This window comes from Rissa tridactyla, chromosome Z (genome assembly GCF_028500815.1).
Source record: "Rissa tridactyla isolate bRisTri1 chromosome Z, bRisTri1.patW.cur.20221130, whole genome shotgun sequence".
Taxonomy (NCBI): Eukaryota; Metazoa; Chordata; class Aves; order Charadriiformes; family Laridae; genus Rissa; species Rissa tridactyla.
Genome location: NC_071497.1, coordinates 56,206,456 through 56,229,856, shown reverse-complemented (window position 1 = coordinate 56,229,856; position 23,401 = coordinate 56,206,456). Strand labels below are relative to the sequence as shown.

Genomic DNA, 23,401 nt, shown 5'->3' with positions numbered 1-23,401 from the left:
TTTGCATACAGTTCCAGGGAAGACAGCTTCTGTGTCGTCTTAGACAAGCAGACGTTTAAAAGTTTGTTCTTACTATTTCCAACACCACTGGAATTCCCACAGTAGTTAGAACCAGGAGAATACCGATGTAAAAAAGTTAATGGAATGATGTAAAAAAGTTAATCTGAAAGACTAGGTCCGCGTCAGACTTCTTTTATTCGGAGGTTTGGCTTCCTGCCATGTGTTCAGGCAATAAATTGGCTGTAACAGAGCTGCTTCTAGCATTCTGCTGAGTAGAAGTATCCCAGCAGAGACAATAGGAGGCAAAACAAGGTAAGCAAGAGTTGAAGGTTACAGCAGGGTTTTCAATAGGCTTCAATTTATTTTATCAGACTGCTTGTCTAGATTTTAACAAATAGTGATTTTTTTAGTTGACTTTAAAGTTTTCTTCTGAAATCTCTTCCTTAGTCTGGTTTGTGTCTTTTTTTATATAGTCCTATATTTAGTGTATAGACTTCGTAAAGTCTGTCTGATTTGAAAGAGACGATAACCTCAGTATTTATTAGCTGTAGGGTGCCAAAAGTTCTTTTTAGTCCACGGTTAAATTGTAACAAACTTGGAGGGGTTACTTTCGTTCTTTGGAAGCAGGACTGTCAGCTGCAACCCAATAGATTAAACCACAAGCGATCCGATCTTTTAACAGTCTTAGTGATACCTTGTTATGAACATCGCAATATAGTATGAAATTTTATTTGGATCATACCACCATGTGAATGAACTCCAAAATTTTTAATTCTGTTTTCATGTACTTTGAAATTTTTATTTCATTTGATTTAATTTGATTTGATTTAATTTAATTCGAATTTGTTTTAATTTTATGATCACATGTGTCTGGGGGTAAGTGGAAGAGAGAATGATGGCTAAGAACAATCGAGATCGCTAAGGGGGCAAGAGAAGCTATGTAACAGGTTTTCTTTGCTGCCTTCATAGAAATGAATTGATATGGTCTGTGTAGCAGGAAAAATTTTCAAATTCCCTGTGGTTTTAGGGTGATCTTGTTGCCCTTGGCCACAAATGTGCTCAAGTATATCTGATTACAGCAGTTTAAAAGAGATACAGCTTGAGTTTTCTGCTTCCCTTGTACTTAGCTTAGATGTGGAGCAAAACAAAACAGACCCAAGTTTCCAAAACAAACAGTGTTTGACTAGGTTTGCAGCCAAGAACAGCATCCAGCTCTTCCAAGCCCTCTTCAAGTAGCATATACCTTACAGAACAGAGAAAAGAACTGCAGAAATGGGCATGAAGGACATTGAAACAAAGAAATAGACGTAGGGAGAGACACACAACATTTACAACTATGAGTAAGAATGAAAACAGTGGGAGTAGGTGACATCTGTGTAAGAATATGGCATGAAAGGAAAGGCTTATTGAAATGGGAGTACTTATATGTTACTCAATATTAAGGGACATGTGAGGAAATTCAGGCTATGGAAGCTTTTGTTATTTGTTGTACAGAGATTTATTTGTTCTGGAGATCTAACAGAGGTGAAGTTCTACCATTGACTTGTCCATTTTCTACTTGTTCAAACAAGCCAAAATAATTAAACTTAAGTACGATCCTTCAAAACATCAAGATTACCTGTCTGTCTTTCTCAATAGAAAGCTTCCTAAGAATTTATCCACTTCCTAAATATGCTTCTGAAAATTTCTTTGAACTGTTCTGCCCTCTTCAGGAATTCTTCGTGGTCCTGGCTTGTAATCATCCTCCATCTTTTCTTATAGCAGCGGGTGTAAGCAACATGGATGCAAGACTCTGAATCTAGATGGTTTGCACGATATCACATTGGTTTTAAAAAAAATTAAAAAATAATTTAATTAAGCACTTAGAACCAACTCAACATAAATTTGCATGAGTAACTGCAGTATATGAAGGGCAAATCCAGCAGAAGACAATTCCCCGACTGCTTCACTGGGTATAAAAATCAGGAACTGGGATCTTCAGAACTTTGATCAAGCACAGCACTGTATTTTCAGTAGAAATGTTCTTTAAGGGATTAAATGTTTGGTTTTGAGCATCCTAGGTCTAACGAAGTCTTGATGCTTTGTTAATGCTGATCACCTGGCACACTAACATCTCTCAGGATGCACAAGCTGGTATTACTGCCCACATACTCTGCAGAGCCTGATTCAGTTAGATGTTTGTAGAGGTCAGGTCCCAGTTAGGACCCAGTCAGGGAAACCACAAAGGGTCTTTTCTTTTGTTTAGCAGGCTCAGTGATAAAGCAATTTCAGCAAGAGGACGAAGACACAGGCTTTATTTTCTACCTCTGGCTACAAGCTATCAGACATTTGAAAAACGAGACATCTTTACTAGGAAGAGTGAGTTAATTGTTTCTAATAAATGTTTCACTTTTCAGTGTCCTAACTGAATGTTTATTTATAACTAGCAAGCCAAAGAGAGTGAAAAAGAGCCTTAGTTAGCCTTTGTAGTCTAGTAACAAGAGAACTGCCAGGGACAGAAGTCTTTCATTTCTACCATTCCACATAAATGTTTAATGTGAAATTCTGAATCAGTGAACTGAACCAAAGCAGATGATGGAACTCCCATCCCCATGTGAATTCACAAATCATTACATTAGTGTCAGAGCCAAGGTCTCTCTGGCCTAACTAATATTTACTTATTCTGTGCAAAGCTGCGTGGGGCTAAAATTGCACCCTTCTTCGCTTGGTTCATTCACCAGGGTACCAGACAAAATTGAAGCTCGATGTTTTCTTTAGTCTGCACGTGCCATAAACAGTTGTCGTAAACAATTGGCTTCAGAAGAGTATTTAGACTTGAGAATTCCTGTTTCCCTTTCTTCAAACCAAAGTAAGCTCATTAGCTTTTCTGAAATGCAGGGATTTAAGCTGTGTCCTCAGGATATCTTATTAGCTGCCTGGATGGTTCCTTAGTCAATGTAGTTCCCATTCGTAGACACTAACCTCTCCTTAGAATATCTAGCCTAGGTAATGCTTAAATCCTTTTATTCATCTAGCTTCAAAAACTGAAGAGCGTTATTTTTTGTAAATATAGTCACAAATACAATATCATTTAAAAAATGCAGAGCACATTGAAGTCAAATTATTGAATTGTGAACGAAACATTAATCATTTGAAAATGTGTATGGTTGCTAATGGTAGGGGATTGATTTTTTTCTGGTCACTTGTATTCATTAGTAATTCTATTATACTCCTCAAATTGCCAAACTCCAGTCCTCATTCCTGAGGTAACATTTCCTGAACCTTGGTTTAAGATTGCAATATGGCCGCATGTCTTTAATGAAAGTCAGAAAGTCAGCTTATGCTGTGTTGGAGTTGCCATAATTTTCAATCACTTGTGATCACTTTGAAAATTATCGTAGAGTGTATTATGAAGGACAAAAAAAATACGATTTTTCAATCCAGCTAGTGAAGTCTAGATAGCTTCCTACGATTGAGAAGCATAAATAAATTAAATTGAAGTCACATAAACCGCTTATATTTTATCTAAGGGAAGTCTTTTAAAATATATTCCTTCAACACAACTGTATCCCTGATAACCTGGAACTTAGTGGAAGTGTAGATAGATAACAGATTTACCATCACTGGAAACATCATTTTTGTCTTGCAAGACACAGGCATGGGTCATGCAAGGAGCCAAGCATTTATTGAGTTTATCCTACTTTATTTAACTGTCATTTATCAAAATTATACTCTTTCAAAATTGATTCTCAACCAAAACATGAAGTATTGTGACAAATTTTAACTCCTTCTTTAGGAACGGAAAAGAGACGCAACTCAGGCTATCAGGATTTCTCAAGTGCTTCTGCAATGCTGCTCCGCTCAGGCCGCAGAAAGCCATATGAAGTGTCTCTCCATAAAAGGCACCCTGTTAAGGGTCAATCTCTGCTCAGAACTGTGAAAAAAACTTCCGGAAATTCAGGTAACTCTTTCCCGAGCGACAGGTATGTTTGTAATCTTGGAAAGATGATTCCAGTCCAAGGCAGATCCAATTAAGTATCTGGAATGGCTTATCTATAATAATTTCAAAAATAAAAATACCTGGAGGAACAAAAAAACCGAAAGCTTCCTTTAAAACAACCAGCACAGATATACTCCTCAAATCGTGACATTAGATTTTTCATACCACCAAACTGAGACCAGTAATTCCTGAAGTACATCTATACCTCCCTAGAAAAGAGTGAATGATATAGAGGGCTGTCAACCATTTTATTTTGGACACTGTACTAGTTCTTATAGTTCTAGTTAAAAGTAGAATTCTTACACTGTAACTATTATAATATAACAATTTTTAAAAGATTTGCTGTATTGATTATTGTAGTTGCTGTCCTGTTGCTTCTTCAAAAAACCCTTCTTTTTTTTCTGGAAGCCTTATTGCCTTAGTTGACAGACCTTTGAAGAGAAGGTCCTTGCCCATGCATACACCAGCTATGCCCATGCCGAAGGTCCAACACAGGACATGTCAGAGGGTGGCACTTCTGGAGGGTGTGACTTGGGCTGTCAGGGTGTGCGTTGTCCGTCTCTTTTGTTGACTGTACACGCAGAGTTTCTGCGCGGGCTAAACAGCGTGGAAAGAAAGCTTCTTCGACACAACTCTTATTTTTTTCAAAATGTCTGCTTAAATGCAGATGTTTCAGAGAAGGTACAACAATATAAAATGAATAACAATGTTTTCGGTGAAGTCAAGCATTCCCAGAACATTATGTCACTGCTGGTGCACATTGAGTATCCTGTTTTTTTAATTGCCTAATTGTTCTGGCAAAGAAAGGAGTGTTTATCTTACAAGCATGTCCTGGAGGTCTGTGTGGTCTCAGAAATGTCTTAACTGAATTGGAAAGTAGCAAACCTACTCCGGTAAAAAAATGTTCAGGCTAACATTATCAAAAATGTGCCTTATAGTGTTATTCTGTAGGTGTTTGACACCTAAGTGGCTGGACCTACATCCTTCTGACATTCAGGACAGCACAGTTGTGTTCAGTAGTGACAGGGAACAATTACAGTCCTGACAGCTTTTAGCAACCAAGACCTGTTTTTTTTTACAGTAGGAGATTTCAGGTCCCCAGAATAAATGCTGCTATTTTAGGTAGCCGTATGCACTCTAACCCGAAACTCTTGTCTGTACACAGATCCAATTTTCAAAGTGCAAAATTGGGAAACAGGCAAGTACTTACCTATAAAATAAAGGAAACTAGTCTAGAAACAGTATGCTGCAGAGATGCTTTCCCTACTTCACCTCTTCTTCAGAATAAAAACTTGAAACTTAATTCTGTGTTTTTCACACCTGTCTCCATGTGCAGGCTCCTGTGCACAACCTTGCTTTGGCTCTGGCTCCCCACAGGGCTCCTTCCCCCACTGTAAGACTGCTCATTCACCAGCCAACTGCTAATTCAGGCCCCCTCTCTTGAGTTCAAATTCCTCCTGTCCCCATTAGTCTCCTTCAACACAGCTATCCGCGGGTTGTCCACAGTCACCCTTCTTACACTGTCCCTCAGGCTCTTGGGTTGGAAGCCATTTTTTCAAGCTCAAGTTTTTGCACATATTAACTCTCCAAATGGTTCAGCACGCATCTTTTCTTCTCTCTGAAATAAACTTCCAAGCAAAGAAATCTTTGCTTTCCTTGTTCACACCACCAAGGCTCAAAATAATTGCTTAATCCCACTGCATAATTTCTATTATGTGTTGGCTATCCTGTTCATAGTTCAAAAATACATAGATTATCAAGCAAAGATTGCTATAAAAATATATTTGATCTTTTTAGTATGGAATTTTACCATTTTACTGTTGCTAGTAAAATTAATTACAACTCATTTTTATTTAGGGTTTAGTCTGCGAAAAACACTGAAATGCTATATACTGACTGAAGATTCAAAAACAGTGCATTTTGACATAGATGAAGATGGTCATCACGAAATATCAACCAAGGATTCACAATCCCATGAAGGTAGTGTGCTTTTTATACCAAAACTCACTAACCGTATGTTTAGTACTATAAGACATTTTTAAATACACTAAGTACTGTGTTCAGTTTTGGGCCCCTCACTACAAGAAAGACATTGAGGTGCATGTAACATTATATTGCATCTTTATGAATATTGATAGTGATATAAAGAAAACTTCTATTCCAGTTTACAGTAGGTATATGATAAATTTAAAGAAGATTGTTTTATTTGCTCCCATTTGAGTTAATGGTAAGTCTAGACGCTTGGCTATTAAGTCGGTAAAAACAAAGATACTCCTTAGAGACAAGAGCTAAATGGAGAAAAATAGAGAAGATTTTGGAATTTGCAAGATTATTTTGTTTTTCATGGAACTCTTCCTTTATCTCAAATGGGGCTTCTCTAATTGACACCAAAAATGGTATCACAACTAACATCAAAGAAGTAGTTGTTAGAGGTTATTCTTTTGTTACAGAAGAGGCAAATAACAACAAATGCAATTATTCTAGAATTATACATTTTCCAGAGATGTGAAAGTAGAGAGAAAAAACAACAAACCGTATTTCTAACTAAAATACAAGAAAAAGTTTAAATCGGTAAGATAGCTATCAATTTACCAAAACTTTATCTTTTACAAAAATGCCAGCTTTTACAGGAATGAGAAGTCCATTACATGTGGTTCAGATAAAGACGTAGAAAGGCTTGTTTGATATATTTATAAACTAAATTGATTTATTTTTATTCTAATAAATTGTGAATAAGGACAGCTGCTGTACCTGATAAGGTATTTAAGTGTGCTTTACATCTTTTGAAGTGTCTTTTACTTGATAACTTCATGGAATTTTGAAGTAACTCATACAATTAGTATTGCTGATTTATGAACAGACACCAAACCTGTGTAGGTATACAATAGAAGTAGTTTGCGGATAGATTTGTCATGTGACAATCCTGATGTAGAAGATACTGATGTTCCTGGAAGAAAAAGAAAAAAAAGGCAATGCTATGTGATATTCTTGTATGTGTAAACACAAGTACCACAAACATATATTCATGGTACAGTTAAGTCAACATCGTATTAGGAACCATCCACCACCTGGATGCTGGTGACTTTGGCCTGAAGTGGATGATGCCTTCCCCAGATATCTGGCTACGTGGTTCAGGCTGATGTTAGAAAAGCCAGAAACCCCACGCCATTGCTACCTGTTACTTTCCAATCTTGCACATTTTGTGTTAGGGTCCTCACATCTGCTGCCAAAAACTTTCAGGCTTCTCTTTAGGCCTTATGTCTCATTACTGATCTCTGTTTCCTCAGGTGCACTCTCTTTTGCAAAAGACAGTTAATCAATCAATGTATTTATTAGACTCTGAGTTCAGACTTCAGGGTGCCTGTTCACGAGTCTAACTGTACAGTCTTAACAGGGTTATATGAATTCAGAGACCTGCAGGAAATGAAGCCTGATGCCTATTGCTAGACACACTCAGATTATGTTTCAGAACAATTCTTTCAATTGTTTGTGGTGTTTTTAAATTTGAAGAATGTAAATATCTAATTCCACATATTTGTTAATTATCTTTTATTTTAGATATTGCATGGTTAAGCGTGTTCACAAGGAATGAACCAGCAGTAACTGGTAAGACTCCTATGGGAATTAAAGGCATCATTCTCTTTGTTAGGGTCTGTTTTTGAAGAGATGTTTGAGGGTAGGAAAAGAAGTTAGCAATGTTTTATACACAGACTTGACATTGGAAGGAACATATTATACCAGATTTTTGTTTAGGTCAGGTTGCTGGACAGTTCTAAAAATTAAAGAGCCTTTCTGTGTTGCATGAGAAGAAATCTTTGACGTCACAAAAATTGCCTTAGCAAATTATGAGTAATGGCTTGGCCTGAAGACAAATGTATATGAGGAAATAGAATGTATACAAGATAGAAAATCTGTTTGTTTGTTGTTTTTTTTTTTGTTTAAGAAAAGTGTGTGTGCTCTGTTGCTGGCATATGGGTCTTAGCTAACAAAGACCTGTTGTAACAAGAGGGGAAAACCAAAAAGAAATGGATATGAAGAAAGAGGAGACACATTTTTGGAACTTCCATATTGTAAACATAAGAAATGACTGGGAAAATCAAAGATATATTAGTGCAAGGTACTCCAGTAGAAGATAAATGTATTCCAATTTCAACCGTATAGCAAATATCCGTCAAGTCCAGGACTGCACAATGGCTAAATGAGGATTTCTAGGTAATGGTATAAAATACTGACATCCTCCCAAACCCTAACAACTTCACATTTCAGGGCCACCCCAAGCAAGAAGTGGTTTCTTGTATTTAGTTGAGTTCAAAGCATTTATTTTGAATGAATTTGTAAAATTGCCCCTTAGACTCTTGTAAGGCTTTTGTAACCCAAGAGGCCAGGGAATTCATCCAAAGGCCATCAGGGAGTGGAAGTATTACTTACGAAATCATGGAAAGGTTCCTTACTTTCCTCGCCACTCGCTGTCTGCCTGATAGGCAGATGACCTATCAGGTCGTCGTGTTTTTCAGAGGTGATAGGGAAAGTTAGAGTCCTTTGCATTTACTCAGAGTAAACAATGTATAAGCAAGTTGCAATAAACTCTGTAGACAGAGGCAGCCAAGGATAATTAGAATGCAACTCATGCTGACATATGTTCCATGTCCACTGGCTGGACTCCTGCATCCCACTTTGGGATGCCTCTAGGTCAGAACACTCTTGGCTTGGATATGAAATCTGTCTTGCCTGCTGATGTGCCTCTTACATGCTGCAGCTGAAGTTGGACAGTTGCGGCTAAGGCAATCTAAACTGATGTCAGAAAAAAATAACACAAATGGCGGAATTTTAGACCTCCTACATTCTACTACATTTATCTGAATATATACGTAAACTGAGTAAAACGCACTAGGCTGGAGTGTGTCTCAATTTTTAACACGGATTTTAATGTTATTTTCATGCTGTAACTGGCTCACAAAAAATACCTTCAGAAGGCTTCCACAAAAGCATTACAGTTAGGGTAAGTTAGGGTAACTAAAATCAGGGCCGGGATTGGAGCGGCTAAAACCGGTCAGGTGAGATGAGTGTTCTGCTGGTTCCAAATATCCTTCAAAGGCTAAAAAATACCTTTGGTAACAAGAGAAAAATATCTTCTTAAGTGCATCTGTTAATGCATAATTACCTAACCTCTGTAAAATTAGTATTCAGTTGCTGCAATGATGCACATATAGATCAGCTTCTACTTTCTTTTATATTTTTTGTCTTAAGCAGTACACTTGTGATACTTTTAAAAGCACAAGTAGTATTATTTGAAGTAAATCTGCAACCTTTGGATAATGTTACAGTTATAGCACCATTGGGTAGTTGTTAATGTCACTGGCTTTGTGAGATAACACTCTCGTATGCCATATGAATTGACAAAAGGAGCCTTAATTTGTTTACTTTCTACGTATCTGGATCTGAGGCCCTGAAGTACCAAAAGGTAATGAATGTTGTTGGTGTATCAGGCTGAGGAGTGTCCTGTATTATGACATTTCCATAATTATGACATTATGTGACATTTCCTGCAGCTGAAAGAACAGTATTATCTCAAAAGTGAGTAAATCCAATGCACCCACAATTATGATAGTGGAAAGATTTTGACATAGAAAGCATGCAGAAAATAAAAAGGAAAAACTCCTACATTTTCCATAGTGACATATACATAGTCAGGTATATTGCATAAACATGTATATTACATGTATGCATTCAGTACTAATATAAATGCCTTCTATTTATTTGTGTATAACTGATATTCCATACATTAACTATAGACAAAGTATATATATGGCAAATTTAGAGCATCATAAAGTCATAGACTTTAAATACTTTATAGACGAGAATCATATCAAGAGTGATTATATTTGTTTCTATTCCTATGCCCATCAATGTAAAGTGAACCTGGATGTTGTCTCTTTACAAAATATTTTTAGCTATGCTTCATTTTACAAAGCAATATATATTTTATTACAATATTTTCCTCTATGTAAAACAGATTCTAAAAATTTGGTGATCCTCACGCAGAGGTCAAAACTTAATGAATTTGTCCTGTTGTGCAAGGGTCAGAAGCAGCTATCTCTGAAGGTAAGGAGTTTATTTCCTTTGTAACTTGTGGGTTCTCTTTCTTAATAGAGGACTATTTCTCCCACAGACCCTTTCAAATTACTTTTCTTTACTTACCATATTCCACATTTCACAGCTTCTGACTACCTCCACTGTATTCTGTCTGGGGAAATATTTAAAGTAGGTTATTGCAAAAATCATTGGGTTAGGTAGTTGACTACCGTCACTAGAAGACAGGAGAGAATCATAGAATCATAGAATCATAGAATCGCTGAGGTTGGAAGCGACCTTTAAGATCATCAAGTCCAACCTTTACCCTACCCTGACAAAAGCCACTTCTAAACCATGTCCCTAAGTGCCCTGTCTACCCTTTTTTTAAACACCTCCAGGGATGGTGAATCCACCACCTCCCTGGGCAGCCTATTCCAATGCTTAACAACCCTTTCAGTGAAAAAATGTTTCCTAATATCCAATCTAAACCTCCCCTGACATAACTTGAACCTGTTCCCCCTCGTCCTATCACTTGTCACCAGGGAGAAGAGGTCAGCCCCCATCTCTCTACAACCTCCTTTCAGGTAGTTGTAGAGGGCGATAAGGTCTCCCCTCAGCCTCCTCTTCTCCAGGCTAAACAACACCAGCTCCCTCAGTCGTTCTTCATAAGGTTTGTCCTCTAGACCCCTCACCAGCTTTGTAGCCCTTCTCTGGACACGCTCCAACACCTCAATGTCCCTCTTGTAGCGAGGGGCCCAAAACTGAACGCAGTACTCGAGGTGGGGCCTCACCAGTGCCGAGTACAGGGGGATGATCACTTCCCTAGTCCGGCTCACCACACTATTCCTGATACAGGCTAGGATGCTGTTGGCCTTCTTGGCCACCTGGGCACACTGCTGGCTCGTATTCAGCCATGTTGGGCATGTTGGGAATGTTGGGTTTCAGTCTCTGTGGAGGGAGAGGGGGCTTCTTAACCAGAAAACATGCAGGAAACAAAGGGGGAGGAAGAAGCAGGAATGCTGCCTTGGAAAGAGATTAGTTTAAGAGGGGAATTATTTTCTCCTAACCAACCAGAATTAGAGGATAAGGAATATGACGAACAGAAAATACAGCTGAACTGTATTATTCCGTTTTAAACATTTACCATCTGGTGTCAGAGCATTACCATTTTCTCCAGTCTTGTGAAGGTTTGTTTATCACAGGAAGAGCAGTCAAGGATAGTTTTCCTTATTGGAGAGTTATAACCTTTACCAAAATCTGTCTGAGGAAGAACTTTATGTTGGAATTTATGGTCTAAAACAGGGCAAAGGTCTAAGAAGCTCTGTTTACACAGATTATGTTGAGATAAAGAATGACCCTTCATCTAATACTGGCCATGCATGATGGTGTAAATCGCCCAATACTTCCTCAAATTAAGTCTTTGATGTTTTTTGTTTGTTTTTAATTCACAGATTACTTTCCATAAAATCTATTTCCTGAAATTATTTGTGTAAATGTGTGTGTTGCAAGATCCATTTGTTATGTTTATAACTGTTTATCCCATTGGGATTTTCCTTTCTGCCCTTGAAAAAAACAACTATTTTGAAAGGATTTTTCTGAGACTACCTTTTCATAAATTAATTGTTTGAAAGGTATTCCACCAAATCAGAGAAAGAACTGAGTGTTGAGCCCTAAAGGATTTTACTTCCCAATCCCCTATTTTAAAGTACCAGGTTATACCAGATTATGTTTCTTGACATGATTAAAAGCAGTTCTTATCTGAAAATGAGGTAAAACATATTTAGTGTCTCCCAAACATGTAAAAAACTTGGAAGGATCATATACCTTTCTTTCCAGAAGAATATGAATAATCTTCTTAATCTCAAGGGAAATTCTCATATGGAAGATGACAAGGCTCCTTATCTGTGATAAAGTTTTGGTATTCTACTGTAACATGGTTCAGTCTTGGCTGCATTGCAAAATAGAATGTGGGCCTTAAACAGTTTGAAGGACTGTCTTCAGCATTTGCCTTCAACCCAATTCATTTTGCATTGCAAATGGTAACAAAGAAATATATTCTTGGAAGTGTTTCAAGAATTTACCAGCTTATTCATCGTGGATGATTTGAATGTAATCATTAATGAACTTCATAAAAAGGAGAGTTTTCTTTAGAATTAATGCTGCATTTGGTGGATTAAAAGAGCAAAATATGAAGACAAAATTACCAATCTGGGTTGTTGTAAACACAGGTCTTAAAAACATCCTGTTCAGAGCCAGATTATCCTTCAGTGGAAAGATGCAACATGAAAACATGTGAGCATGAAGATCCTGACTTCAAACAGGTATATAATCTTGATCAAACAAATAAAAAATGTGTGTGAGATTGTGCGTATGCAAACAGAGGTGTAAAAAAAGTGTAGCTAAATGCAACCCTGCTGTTACTCATTAAGTGACTGTTTACTACTTCAGCTGATTTTTAGCATTTTCCTCAGAAAAAGGAAAATAAGAACTGTTCCATACCTTTGACGTGACTTGTATGTATGAGTACATCCTTCAATCTACAGGCAAAATATCTGACTTTCAATTAAAACATGAAAGGCAAAGATGTTTCCTGTATTATTACGCTTATATAAAATGCAATGTAGTTTTCACCTGGTACAAATTCTTAGACAATGTCTGAAAAATCTGGATGAGTGTATTAGCAGATCTAGAAGGGTCAGATTACAAGAGTAACGATGTTTTTCAGAAATAGTGAATCCATCAATGAAAAACTTCTGGGAAATAATAAAACCATAAAAGATACATAATTTAATATAAAGAAGAAATTAAAAGTAGTCCCTAAAATACTTTCAGACTGAATTCTCTCTTAGCAGATGATTATAAATCAGGAGTAATGCATTGTGTATAGAAATACAGGTAGCCAAGTAGTTTCTTAACATGTTTTTGTCACCAAAGCTTGATTTTGTTGGCTCTTCTCTAGATAGAAATGGTAAAACATCGTGAACACAGGAAGGAAACTACTCTAGTTGTTAAATAAGATACCTTAGACAGATATTCTAAGCTAGAGAAAATGAAAAATGAAGTAAATGTAGCTAAGACTAATTTTTCTTAGTGTTGTAGTCCAGTCGATTTACTGTCTAAGGGGATTGAAAAGACAATCTTTCCAATTCCACTGAGCAAAATTAAAGGGATCAGATAGCTTTCAGAACTTCATAAAAGTGAATCTGAAACACTGAAAACCTAAAATTCCCAGCCTAATATTTCTAACATTGCTAATGTTTCTCCTAGATCAGAAAGGAATTCTGTTCATTTAGAATTAGAAAAAGTTTTTTGTTTGAAGTCATTCTGAAATGATCTTTCAAAGGTATGAGCTACAGTACTATTTATTTTTTTAAATTAATAATTAATGATCAAATCTCCTGCATACTGAACCTGGGCAATGCAAGAGGGTCCTTCAGTTTAGGTCCTTGCTGAGGTACTTACTTGCCACAAATATTCCTTTGTTCTACACAGGAGAAAGCAACAAAGCTTAGGAAATTTATAAGGCCACTTCCAGTCCCCTCCTTGTGTGATGCAAACTGTCACAGTCATATTGCCTTCTTCTAAAACCTATTTCATGCACTTTTTAATAGACAAAGATATGCCTTTTTCTGTGGAGCTGTTCATAGGGGAAGAATTAATGTCTTGATGGCTGCACGTTTTGAGGGACAGCTGCAAAGAAGAGGTGTAACAGTCGCCTGGAGAGACTTATTCATCACACCAGGTTTCTAAACAGATAATTAGAATGAAAAACTCATTCTGAGAACCTATCTATTACCTAACAAGACAGATAGTGATCCACTCATCATGGTTTCTTGCTGGTGCCTTCAAGGAGGAAAAAGAAAAAGTTACTCATTTGTGTGAGGAGAAAACAGTGGCCGGCACTTGAACATTTTGCCGTGAAAATGATAGTCAAGTCTGAATCATGAGATTCTTACTAAACCTTCTAGAATGAGTGCACTGATCAGGAAATAATTTCTGGTGAGATGAATCAAGCTTCCACTGTCCCAAGGATGAAAAAGTGTGTGAGTAGCTGACTGAGATGGAAAAATACTTCTTATGGCCAATAACAAAGGTATGTGGTGCTGCGATGTGATATTTAGGCTGCTAGCACTTAACAGTAAGTCTTAAAGACAGGCATTTTCCTTCTTCTATTGGAAGACTGCCAGTAGAATTACCAGAAACACGAGAATCTGTGGAGCCAGCTTTTATACCAGCAGGAAGAGTTGCACGCAGTGTTGTAAATTTCCATGTGGCTAACCCAGGCTTATGGAGAGACAGTTCACAATCAATATTTATTAAAACATCTTGCATTAATTAGGCTGCTGCTACCACAATAATATAATAACAGCTCGTAACAGCAAATAATAGTTTATAACAACATCTTATTCTGATAGGGGCTTAAGTCAGGAAGGTAACACGGATCGCAACCAGTATTTATTGCAACACTATGCTGGCAAGAGCAGAAGACTGCGTCATACGTGCCATTACTGCCTCATGCAGGGCACACACCCACGGGGCCCAGCTGGAGCAGCAGCCAAAAGGCCAACCCCAGTGGTTCACTCAGGAGCAGGCTTACATTTACTTATAACTGTAATTATTTAACTCTGTAATAGAGCATTCTTACAATAATTAATAATACTGTACAAGCAAACGCAGTTAACCACACAAAAGAATGAATTAAGACATACAGAGTATCATTTCCCTTTAGATCCCCCACAGAAAAGTTTTTCCCATCTATGTCCCCACAACATGTTGACAATGAAGGGATGTTTCCCATTCCTTTACATTTATAATTCTCCCACTAGCCAGCATGGTTTCTTTTAGCACAAGCAAGATTACATTTACAAACTTTGTCACTTGATGGAGTCCATGGACAGGAAAGTGTTAATCCCAGTAATTTCTGAAAAAAACCAGCATGTGCTTATGATGTTGAAATGAGTTTTATTTAACATTCACCATTGACATTAATGGCTAGATTTGACCAAGAGTTCTCAACTGGACTGATACTGTTTCATACCTTATCTTCTTGCAGGCTGTCTTCTAAATTAGCAGTTTCCTTAGAAGTCTTGACCAAAACTAGGCAGCCTCGTCATATCAGAGCTGGTCCTGTATCCTTGGGACACAAGCAGCTAAACAGATAGTAGGAGCAGGCAGTACAGGGGGAAAAAATGGGGTGGATGGGGGGGAATTATCAAGGAGAGCTGTTCACATCCTGTGTTGTTACATGTATGTATAGGTTTTAATGTTCTTATTTTACCATTTTTATTAATTATACATTTTTACTATCACTTTTTAATTCTTCCAGAAGTGCAGTTTTTAGTGATTTTATGTTGCTTATCAGAGAAGTACACATCTTTCTTATTATTCATGACACATTACCACCCTCAGTCCTTTGCATATGCATACTTAACCCTCTCAGCTCTTATTATGTACTAGTAGCACTCAGTTTTCGCTCAGTTTCAAACCTTCCTTTCTCTTTCCTCTCCTGGTTGATACCCCTTCTAAATTCCCTCTTGACTTGACAGATTTGCTTGAAAGACTACGGAAGTCAACAATTCTATCACTAGATTCGACTGCTCCTCTTCAAGTTGTTGTCCCTGGGTGGATAATGCAGTGTTATTAGGTAATTATAACTCAACAGCATTTTCCCAAAACTTTGACTGAAATTCCCCTGCCTGGATGGACTGAGATCTGAGGGGCTGCAGCTCTCCAAGATCCATTAAGAGATGTAACAGTTTTTATTCTATGCTTCCTCTCTACTTTCCTGAGTACTTAGATGAAGCCAAGCAAGACAGAGACAGTTTGAGCCAGAGCTTAGCTACGCAGTCATGACAGATCTTACTGAGGGACTTACTCTTTTCTTCAGTTAAATAGGCCAAAATAAAGAAAACAAAACTCCAAACAGGAAAAATCTGGCAAGGGAGGCGCACAGAATTACCTTAGTTCAGAACTTTTGACCTTGTCTGTTATGACAATGCCATATTTATTGTGCTTGGCTGCTGGCTGGGGTCAACCTACTGCAGTCCTTCTTGGCACCCGGCATGCAGCTTGAAGGTTTCTTTTGGCTCCATAAATTGATTAACCTATTGGAGATCCAAGGAGTGATCAGCAAGGCTCACTCCCCCTTCAGTATTCCCATACGGCCAGTGGGAAAGTCTGAGGGTGGAAGCTAACAGTGGACTATTCTGGCCTAAACAAAGTAATGCCACATTGAGTGCTGCCGTATCAGACGTTCTAGAGCTCCAATATGAACAGGAGTTGTATGTGTCAGAGTATATGCTACAGCTGATATTGCCAAAGCATTTTTCTTGACCCCTTTGGCAGCAGGGTACAGGCCACGGTTTGCTTCCACGCGGAGGGCTGTACAATACAGCTGGAACCGACTGCCCCAGGTCTGGAAGCGCTGCCCTACTGTTTGTCAGGACAGGGCCAGCTGTGAGAAAAAAAGCACTGAGGCGTGTTGGCCCTAGACAGCAGCCAAGCCCTGACACAGCCACTTGCTCAATCCCACTCCCCACCAGTGGGACAGGGGAGAGAACAGCAAGAGCAAAAGTGAGAAAACTTGTGAGTCGAGATAAACCCCCGTGATGCAAAAGTGCTTACTCACCTCCTCCCATAAGCACATCAGGGCCCAGCCAGTCTCTGAGCAACAGCCACCTTGGAAGCAAAAAATTCCCACTCTCTTCTTTCAGTCCCCAGTCTTTATGGCTGACCGTGACATTACACGGCATGGAGTATCCCTTTGGCCAGGCCAGGACAGCTGTCCCAGCTGTGTCCCCTCCCAGCCTCTTGCCCACCCCTAGCCTACTCGCTGGGGCAGAGTGAGAAAAAGAGAAGGTCTTGGTGCTGTGCATGCTCAGCAACAGCCAAAACAAATCCAAAGTCCGCATAACTCATTTGTAATACTTCCTAAGGTCTAGAGCTTCTTTGATGCAAGCAAGGCAATAGCTCAGTTTTACTAGTTTGCTTATCGTCATCGTATGACTCATGCAGTTTTTGATCATGTGCTCATTTCCTTGTTTCATCTGAGGCAAAATGCAGATTGTAGTGTGCCCTATACTCCTTTGTGTAACATGCCATGGCAATATAAGATGATTTGTTCTCTTTCAGCTAGCCTCCATATCCATTCCTTCTTATCTTTTAGCTGTTTCCTGGTTTAGAGTGCAGCAGTTGAACTTAGCCTGGGGCTCATCGTGCTTTATTCAAACTGACTTTAGGTCATTTTGAGTCTATTTATTTTAAAAGTTGGATAACATCTTTCTCTGTAGCTTCCATCGCTGAGATATTATTACATATGACAATGTTTTTTTCTTTGACCTGTGGAGACAACATTTGTAGCATTTTCCTAACATGAGCATATATACGCTATTGCAAGTGCATTGTGAATCACCTATGGGACATGAGCAAAGGTGTATTTTTTTGTCACTAAACGTGGAAACTAACCTGCAGATTGGTTCTTCATTTAATGCAAAGGCAAAGAAACAGTTAAGATCTATAACTGAAAACCAGTTGTTTTTTTCTTGGAACTTGCAAATGCTCTCTGAGGCATGACTACTGTCATTGTCGCTGTCCTCAAGATCAACTTCATCTGTCAGTAGTCCGAACCATATTCTCCAGGTTTGCTCATTAACCTTCCTAACCACGCCTTAGGCCACAATATGGAATTATCTGTATCATGATTTCTTGCAAAACACCTTGTTCTAAGAGCCCTTTCAATGACCCGCTGCAACTCCCAGCCCTAGCAGTGTTTGGATATGCTTCTCCTCCCGGCATCTCTTTCTTCTCTTAGTCACAGAATATCATTCTCCAAATCATCTTCCTGTGATGGATCTCCATCTGATTTTCCACCATTTCATACAGATACAGCAGGTATTTTTAATTTTTGCATCTCAATCTGCTTTTGCAAGCACCTAATTTTGGCTTCACATTTACCAGATCCCACTGGAGTCTCCCTTGCTTTAGGGTGAATTTCTGCATTATACACATCAATCCTTCTTCTTGCTTCTGCAGGTTTTCTGTCTTCTTTTTTTTTTTTTTCATGAAGTCACCAGAGTCTCTTATTCTATTTGTATTTCCATATTACACTTTTGAGTCCCTAGAAGGTGTTTCTTTCCTAAAGACAAATTGTCTTCAACCTTCTTAATAGCATTTCTTAAAAGAGAATTTTTTGATTGAAGCTGTAGATATTCTGCTGTTACACTGGCTTGATCGGGACCGGAAGTTTTAGCGCTTCCTGTTATAGCTTTGCTAATACAGGAGATGTATCCTCAAGTTTCTTTCGTGAACTCTGCAATAACTGCAGGACATTTTCTTTCCATCCCCTGTCGGCATATGGGCTAAAAGGATACATTCCTCCTTCCATGAAAAGGTGGTTATTGCCATTGCTGTAATCTCCAGCATAGCGAGTACACTTTAATATCCTCCTGCTTTTCCCCAAGCATTCCATTTTGTTTTAGAGATCCCCTTAAGCATTGCACACAATCAGAATACACCAGGCTGGTCAGATTTATAGAACTGTCTTGTGGGTAGGATGACAGTGTTCAAAAAGATCCCTCAAAAGGGAAGAGGAAATAATTTGGTTATGATGCATTCATTTACCATCTCAGTCTTCCCCGAAAGGTACCACAAATTCCCTGCTCCCTGACAAGAGGGTGAGTTGGAGGAAACACAAACCTCAGCCTTTTACTAGTGAAGCTGTTACTATCAGCAGCAGATAACTATTCACACAGTCTGCTCAGTTGCTCCCTCAGTTGGTGCACACACGCAGGAGCAGGGCCTCGTACCCACACTCCAGGGGTTTCCAGGCAGCTGTGCACAGTCACACAGGAGGTCCCTCATTTCAGCAGATGTGCTTACACATGCTGCCCTGTAATCTTTGTCCACCTACAGCCGCCGCTGCCTTCTTGGGTGTGGTGTGGGTTACATGCGCCACCATGGGTGCCAGTGCCTGCTGGAGGCCTTGGGCATGTTCAGCACCTCCTTGGTACCCTGAGCTTACCAATTTTTGCTCATTTTACAGGGCTACCAGTCTCCAGGGCTTGTGGTTTCAGAGGCTACTGTGCAGCACATACTCTTCCTCTCTCTGGCGTGGTGTTTTCTGGTCACTATTTCTCCATCCTCACCCTGAGGTGCCTGCAGAGCCCAAACACATCCACACACACACAGAGGGGCTGTTTTGCTCCATTCCTCCAAAGATGGATCTAAAAAAAGGCATATTGGAAACTGGAGAGGTATAGAAAAACCATAGGTAATAGAACAGTGGTGGTACGGTATGATTCTGATTTTACTCCAGAAGAGGCAAGAAAAGCTGTGGATCGAATTTTGTTGTTAGTGGCAGTTGACAGGGTAGGTCTGTGGTAAGAAAATAACCAGATAAAAATCCTAAATTATCCCAATAACAGGTGTACTGCAGAGGAAAACTCTGCTGGTCTTTTAGTGAAGCAAAGGAATGCAACTATGGGTCTGGAAATACTCAGTCCTTTGAGGGAGACGGGTATTGTTTTATTCATAGCTATCACAGAATCTGTCCCACAATTATTAGGTATTGCCAGAGATTTATCATAAAAATTGGTGAATATGTGTTACTGGAGAAAAGCATTCAAAATATAACAAGCCAGCAACATACATGAATTTTTGTCACATGAAACGCCGTAGAAAGGCTTTAAAAATATAACATGTTCTTTACTTTGTGTGTTTTCATAGCTGAGTGAAGATAATCACTTTTTCATCATGCATTACCAAGGAGACTCAGTACAGTTCCAGTGCTATGAAGACAGAAGTTACTACTTGTATGTGAATGACGACTCACTTGATATTCGCAAGCCGGAAAATAAAGAACCCAACGAGGACAAAAATTTTTACTTTAGGGTGTCATATTTACAGGAAAAGTAACTTGTCTACCTTTCAGTGGCCTAAGTGTCCATACAGCTAATGGAAGAGAAGGAACATTGAGCTCAACTTATTTCCATTTTGGTTTTTTTTGTTGTTTTTTTTTTTTAATTTCTTAAGTCACCATTTTGCATGAGTAACATCCTTTCTTTCTGTACTTTCAACAGGACAAGAGAAAGGCTAAGTTTGAAAAGCATACTAACTGATCAGTCTTTTTATGTCTTACCCGCACAAGTATGGTTTTAAGGACCTGAATTCTTCTGGAAGGGGAAAAATACACAGGGGATATTTGAATATAGGGGATAAAGAAGGAAGAATACGTGGATGTGAAATACAAAGCACAGTTAGTTTTTCGTGTGGTAGACTTTTTAAAAAATGTCTCTTACGAGAAGAAAACATGTAGAAGTTATTAAATGCATATGTGCATGTCCTGACTGACTGACTGACTTTGGGAAAGCAGCGGAAAGGGTGTCTCAGGTCTAACCGAGAATGAAAGAAGCGGCTGAAGATTAGTCAGACGATCTCTCTGCCCCTGCAGCTCCCAGTCAGACTATATACTCCATTATGCAATTTCAGCATCCACCCATCACGGCAGCTCTCTAAGAAAATGTACTCGGAGCGTGAGAGTCACAAATGCCGGCAGAGGAAGGGCGGCACACTGAACTGACGGGGCGTTAACAGATGCCAGCGAACACCTGCAGAAAATTACCCTGACATATTGGCTTCCACCTCTGACTCACAGAAGGAAATGCAATCATGTGTTCAGCTGCAAAGCAGAGTGCAGAACAACATCTGAAAAATAATTAAATGTTCAAAATGACTGAATGAAATAAACACTAGGTGCTTACGTCAAGCAAGATGGAGGGGCAGTGAGAGTACCCACCTTTTAGCAACAGGGTCTGTCAGTGGGAAATGAAATATGCTCACACTTAAAAGTCCACAGACCGTACTCTGCAAGGCACAAAACACTTGAAATACAAGGGGAGACAAACCAAAATTGTACACAGGACCACTAGGTGTTAAAGATCTGTTTCTCTACCGCTGCGCATGGAGTCCCACTGTGATTTAGTGGCAATTTTCACTGATGCAAGTCATTTGGGCACGTATGCGTATAAATGATACCTATGCCAAGAGATTACCACTTAGTTGCAGTGGAACAACCTACAAGCTACATAGCACCTGTAGGAATTGTTCTGTGCAAGTATAATAAACAATGCATACCTGAAATAAGAATCCTAACGTCAGTCAATCACACCAATGCACACTAGAGTAAGGCAATTATCTATAGTAGACCAAACTCCAAAGGTCTGAGAGACCTTAGAAGATTCTTTTTCCCCCTACTGTCAGTGTGGAGTTTCACTGCTGGGCTTGGTGTATTATTCAAGTAGTGAAAATCATTCTGTTGCTTCCAATGCTGACTGAACAGAAGAGAGCTTTTGAATATTCCCTAAATAATATTTACAACTTCTGGATCTGTTAAGAGTTCAGTGAAGTCAGTAGGAGGAAAAATGTCCCAAACTCTAGATATTGACTTCAGCATATATTACACTAGAATTAAAGTATTTTAGCACTATCTATTATGTTGCACAAGAAATAAATGCAATTATTTATCAACTACAATAATTTCACTAACTGATACACTAACACTTCATAACCATACATTTATTATTGGCAATGTGATCACCTTACTAAATTACTGAACATCCTCTCTATATGGTATGTTGATGGAACAACAACAACAACTCATCATAAATCTCATACAAAGCACACTAATGAAATCAGCATTGCTGTGTCAGCAAAAAAGTAATTTTGAATTTTGAATCTATTTTATCATTAAAACTTAAATTACAGTTATATGCAGAATTTTGTACTTTTACCATCTACCTTAAAAATCAGATTTTTTTTAAAATTTAAAGGACAAAAGCTCTTATGAAAAGCAGCAGTGGTATCTTTGTAAAGTTTTAGATTTGAGATATAAGATAAAAATGTTATTTGACAATATTTCTCAGAAAACACAATAAATTCAGCCAGCTTTGTAACTATAAATGTTCATAGAAAAACAAGTTTACAATTTCTGGATCCTAATCTTTCCTGGATTTCTATTTTGCTCATACAAACTCTTCAAACTGACACTTTCAAATTCCCACTAATCTGAGTGTCTCATAAGTGGCAGATAAGGTTTTATTTTGTGAGGTGGAAAGCATGTAGAAATTTTATTGAAAAATAGGAAATTAAAGTCAGTGAGTCTTTTAGAAAAATACAGCCTCTAACACTTACAATATAAAAAACCATTTATCCAATGTGTCTAACAGTTGAATATGAAATATAACTACTATTTTGCAGTTTATTTTCAAAACAGTACTGCTATTCTTTAACTTTTACTTAGCAGACGTGATGATTAGTAAAATATTAATACAAATATTTTGCTCTTATTTTTCTCCTCTTCAAAAGCTGTGCCTTAAAGAAAATAGCATATTCTGTTTGCTGCGGAACAATTTAATGCAAGTATTCTTCATATATAACTTCTAGTACTTTGACCATATTTGTGACTTGTTAGAATAAAACTTGTGAGAACTTCAATAACTATAAAGAATGTGATTCTTATGTTAGTTAATCTGACAAAAGCTAACCAAAATAACATATGTAAAAGAGGGGACTGTATCTTCTTAGGATCTATGTGTTAATTTTTCAGGAAACCAGAGTTCTTTCAATCATGGAGAAAGGAATGGTCATTTACAGTAAAAAAAAAAAACAAACCACAAACAAAAACATTTACAGTAAAAAACACTGAAGACTGGTAAAAGAATGACTGCATTAAAGTGTGAGTTTAGTAACAATTGTCATATATGAAAGCAAGTGACTGGCAGCCAGCCTTGCTAGCCCTGAAACATGTGCCTAGTACACAGTGTGTTACATACCACCTTCATTATGGTTAGACAAAAGAAACAGAAAAAAGAATTAAAATTGTTAGTCTAATGAATGCTTTTACAGTCTAAACAAAATATAACAATCTAGCACTAGTGCAATTGCAACAGTACTAAAACTTGTAAGTAATCCAAATCACACAGTTTCTGTGAAGGATCTTTAGGAACACAACACATCAATAGACGAAGACTCACTTATGCCTCTTCCCTGGTGTGAGGTTCTCACTCTTCCATTCACTCGCAGTCTGAGGTCAAGGCCCTTTTTTCTTAGATAGGATGATGTGATGATGTTGCCATTACAACAGATATAATAATACACATATATCTCATAATTCCCCACTGATTTAGACAGACGAGTATTCTATCTCAAGTGTTGCTGCTTTTAGATACATATGGCATGAATTTTGAAGTAAAAGATATGTATAAACAGAGAATCTTTTAATGTTGTCTTGTTTTTGTTTCGATTGGCCCATGATTTGCCTAACCAAAGAAATCATAAGCACACTGAATTCCTCCG

General features: G+C 38.2%; 1 protein-coding gene across 1 annotated transcript; it reads left to right on the top strand.

Moving 5' to 3' along the window:
* Window positions 1–283: 283 nt before the first annotated feature.
* Window positions 284–22,543, top strand: LOC128902507 (uncharacterized). The gene is made up of 9 exons (XM_054185665.1): window positions 284–312; window positions 2,249–2,358; window positions 3,776–3,940; window positions 5,145–5,177; window positions 5,837–5,959; window positions 7,538–7,585; window positions 9,993–10,081; window positions 12,280–12,372; window positions 19,775–22,543. Exons 3-9 carry the CDS (start codon window positions 3,829–3,831, stop codon window positions 19,961–19,963), a joined length of 687 nt encoding a protein of 228 aa, XP_054041640.1. The 5' UTR covers window positions 284–312; window positions 2,249–2,358; window positions 3,776–3,828; the 3' UTR covers window positions 19,964–22,543.
* Window positions 22,544–23,401: the final 858 nt, after the last annotated feature.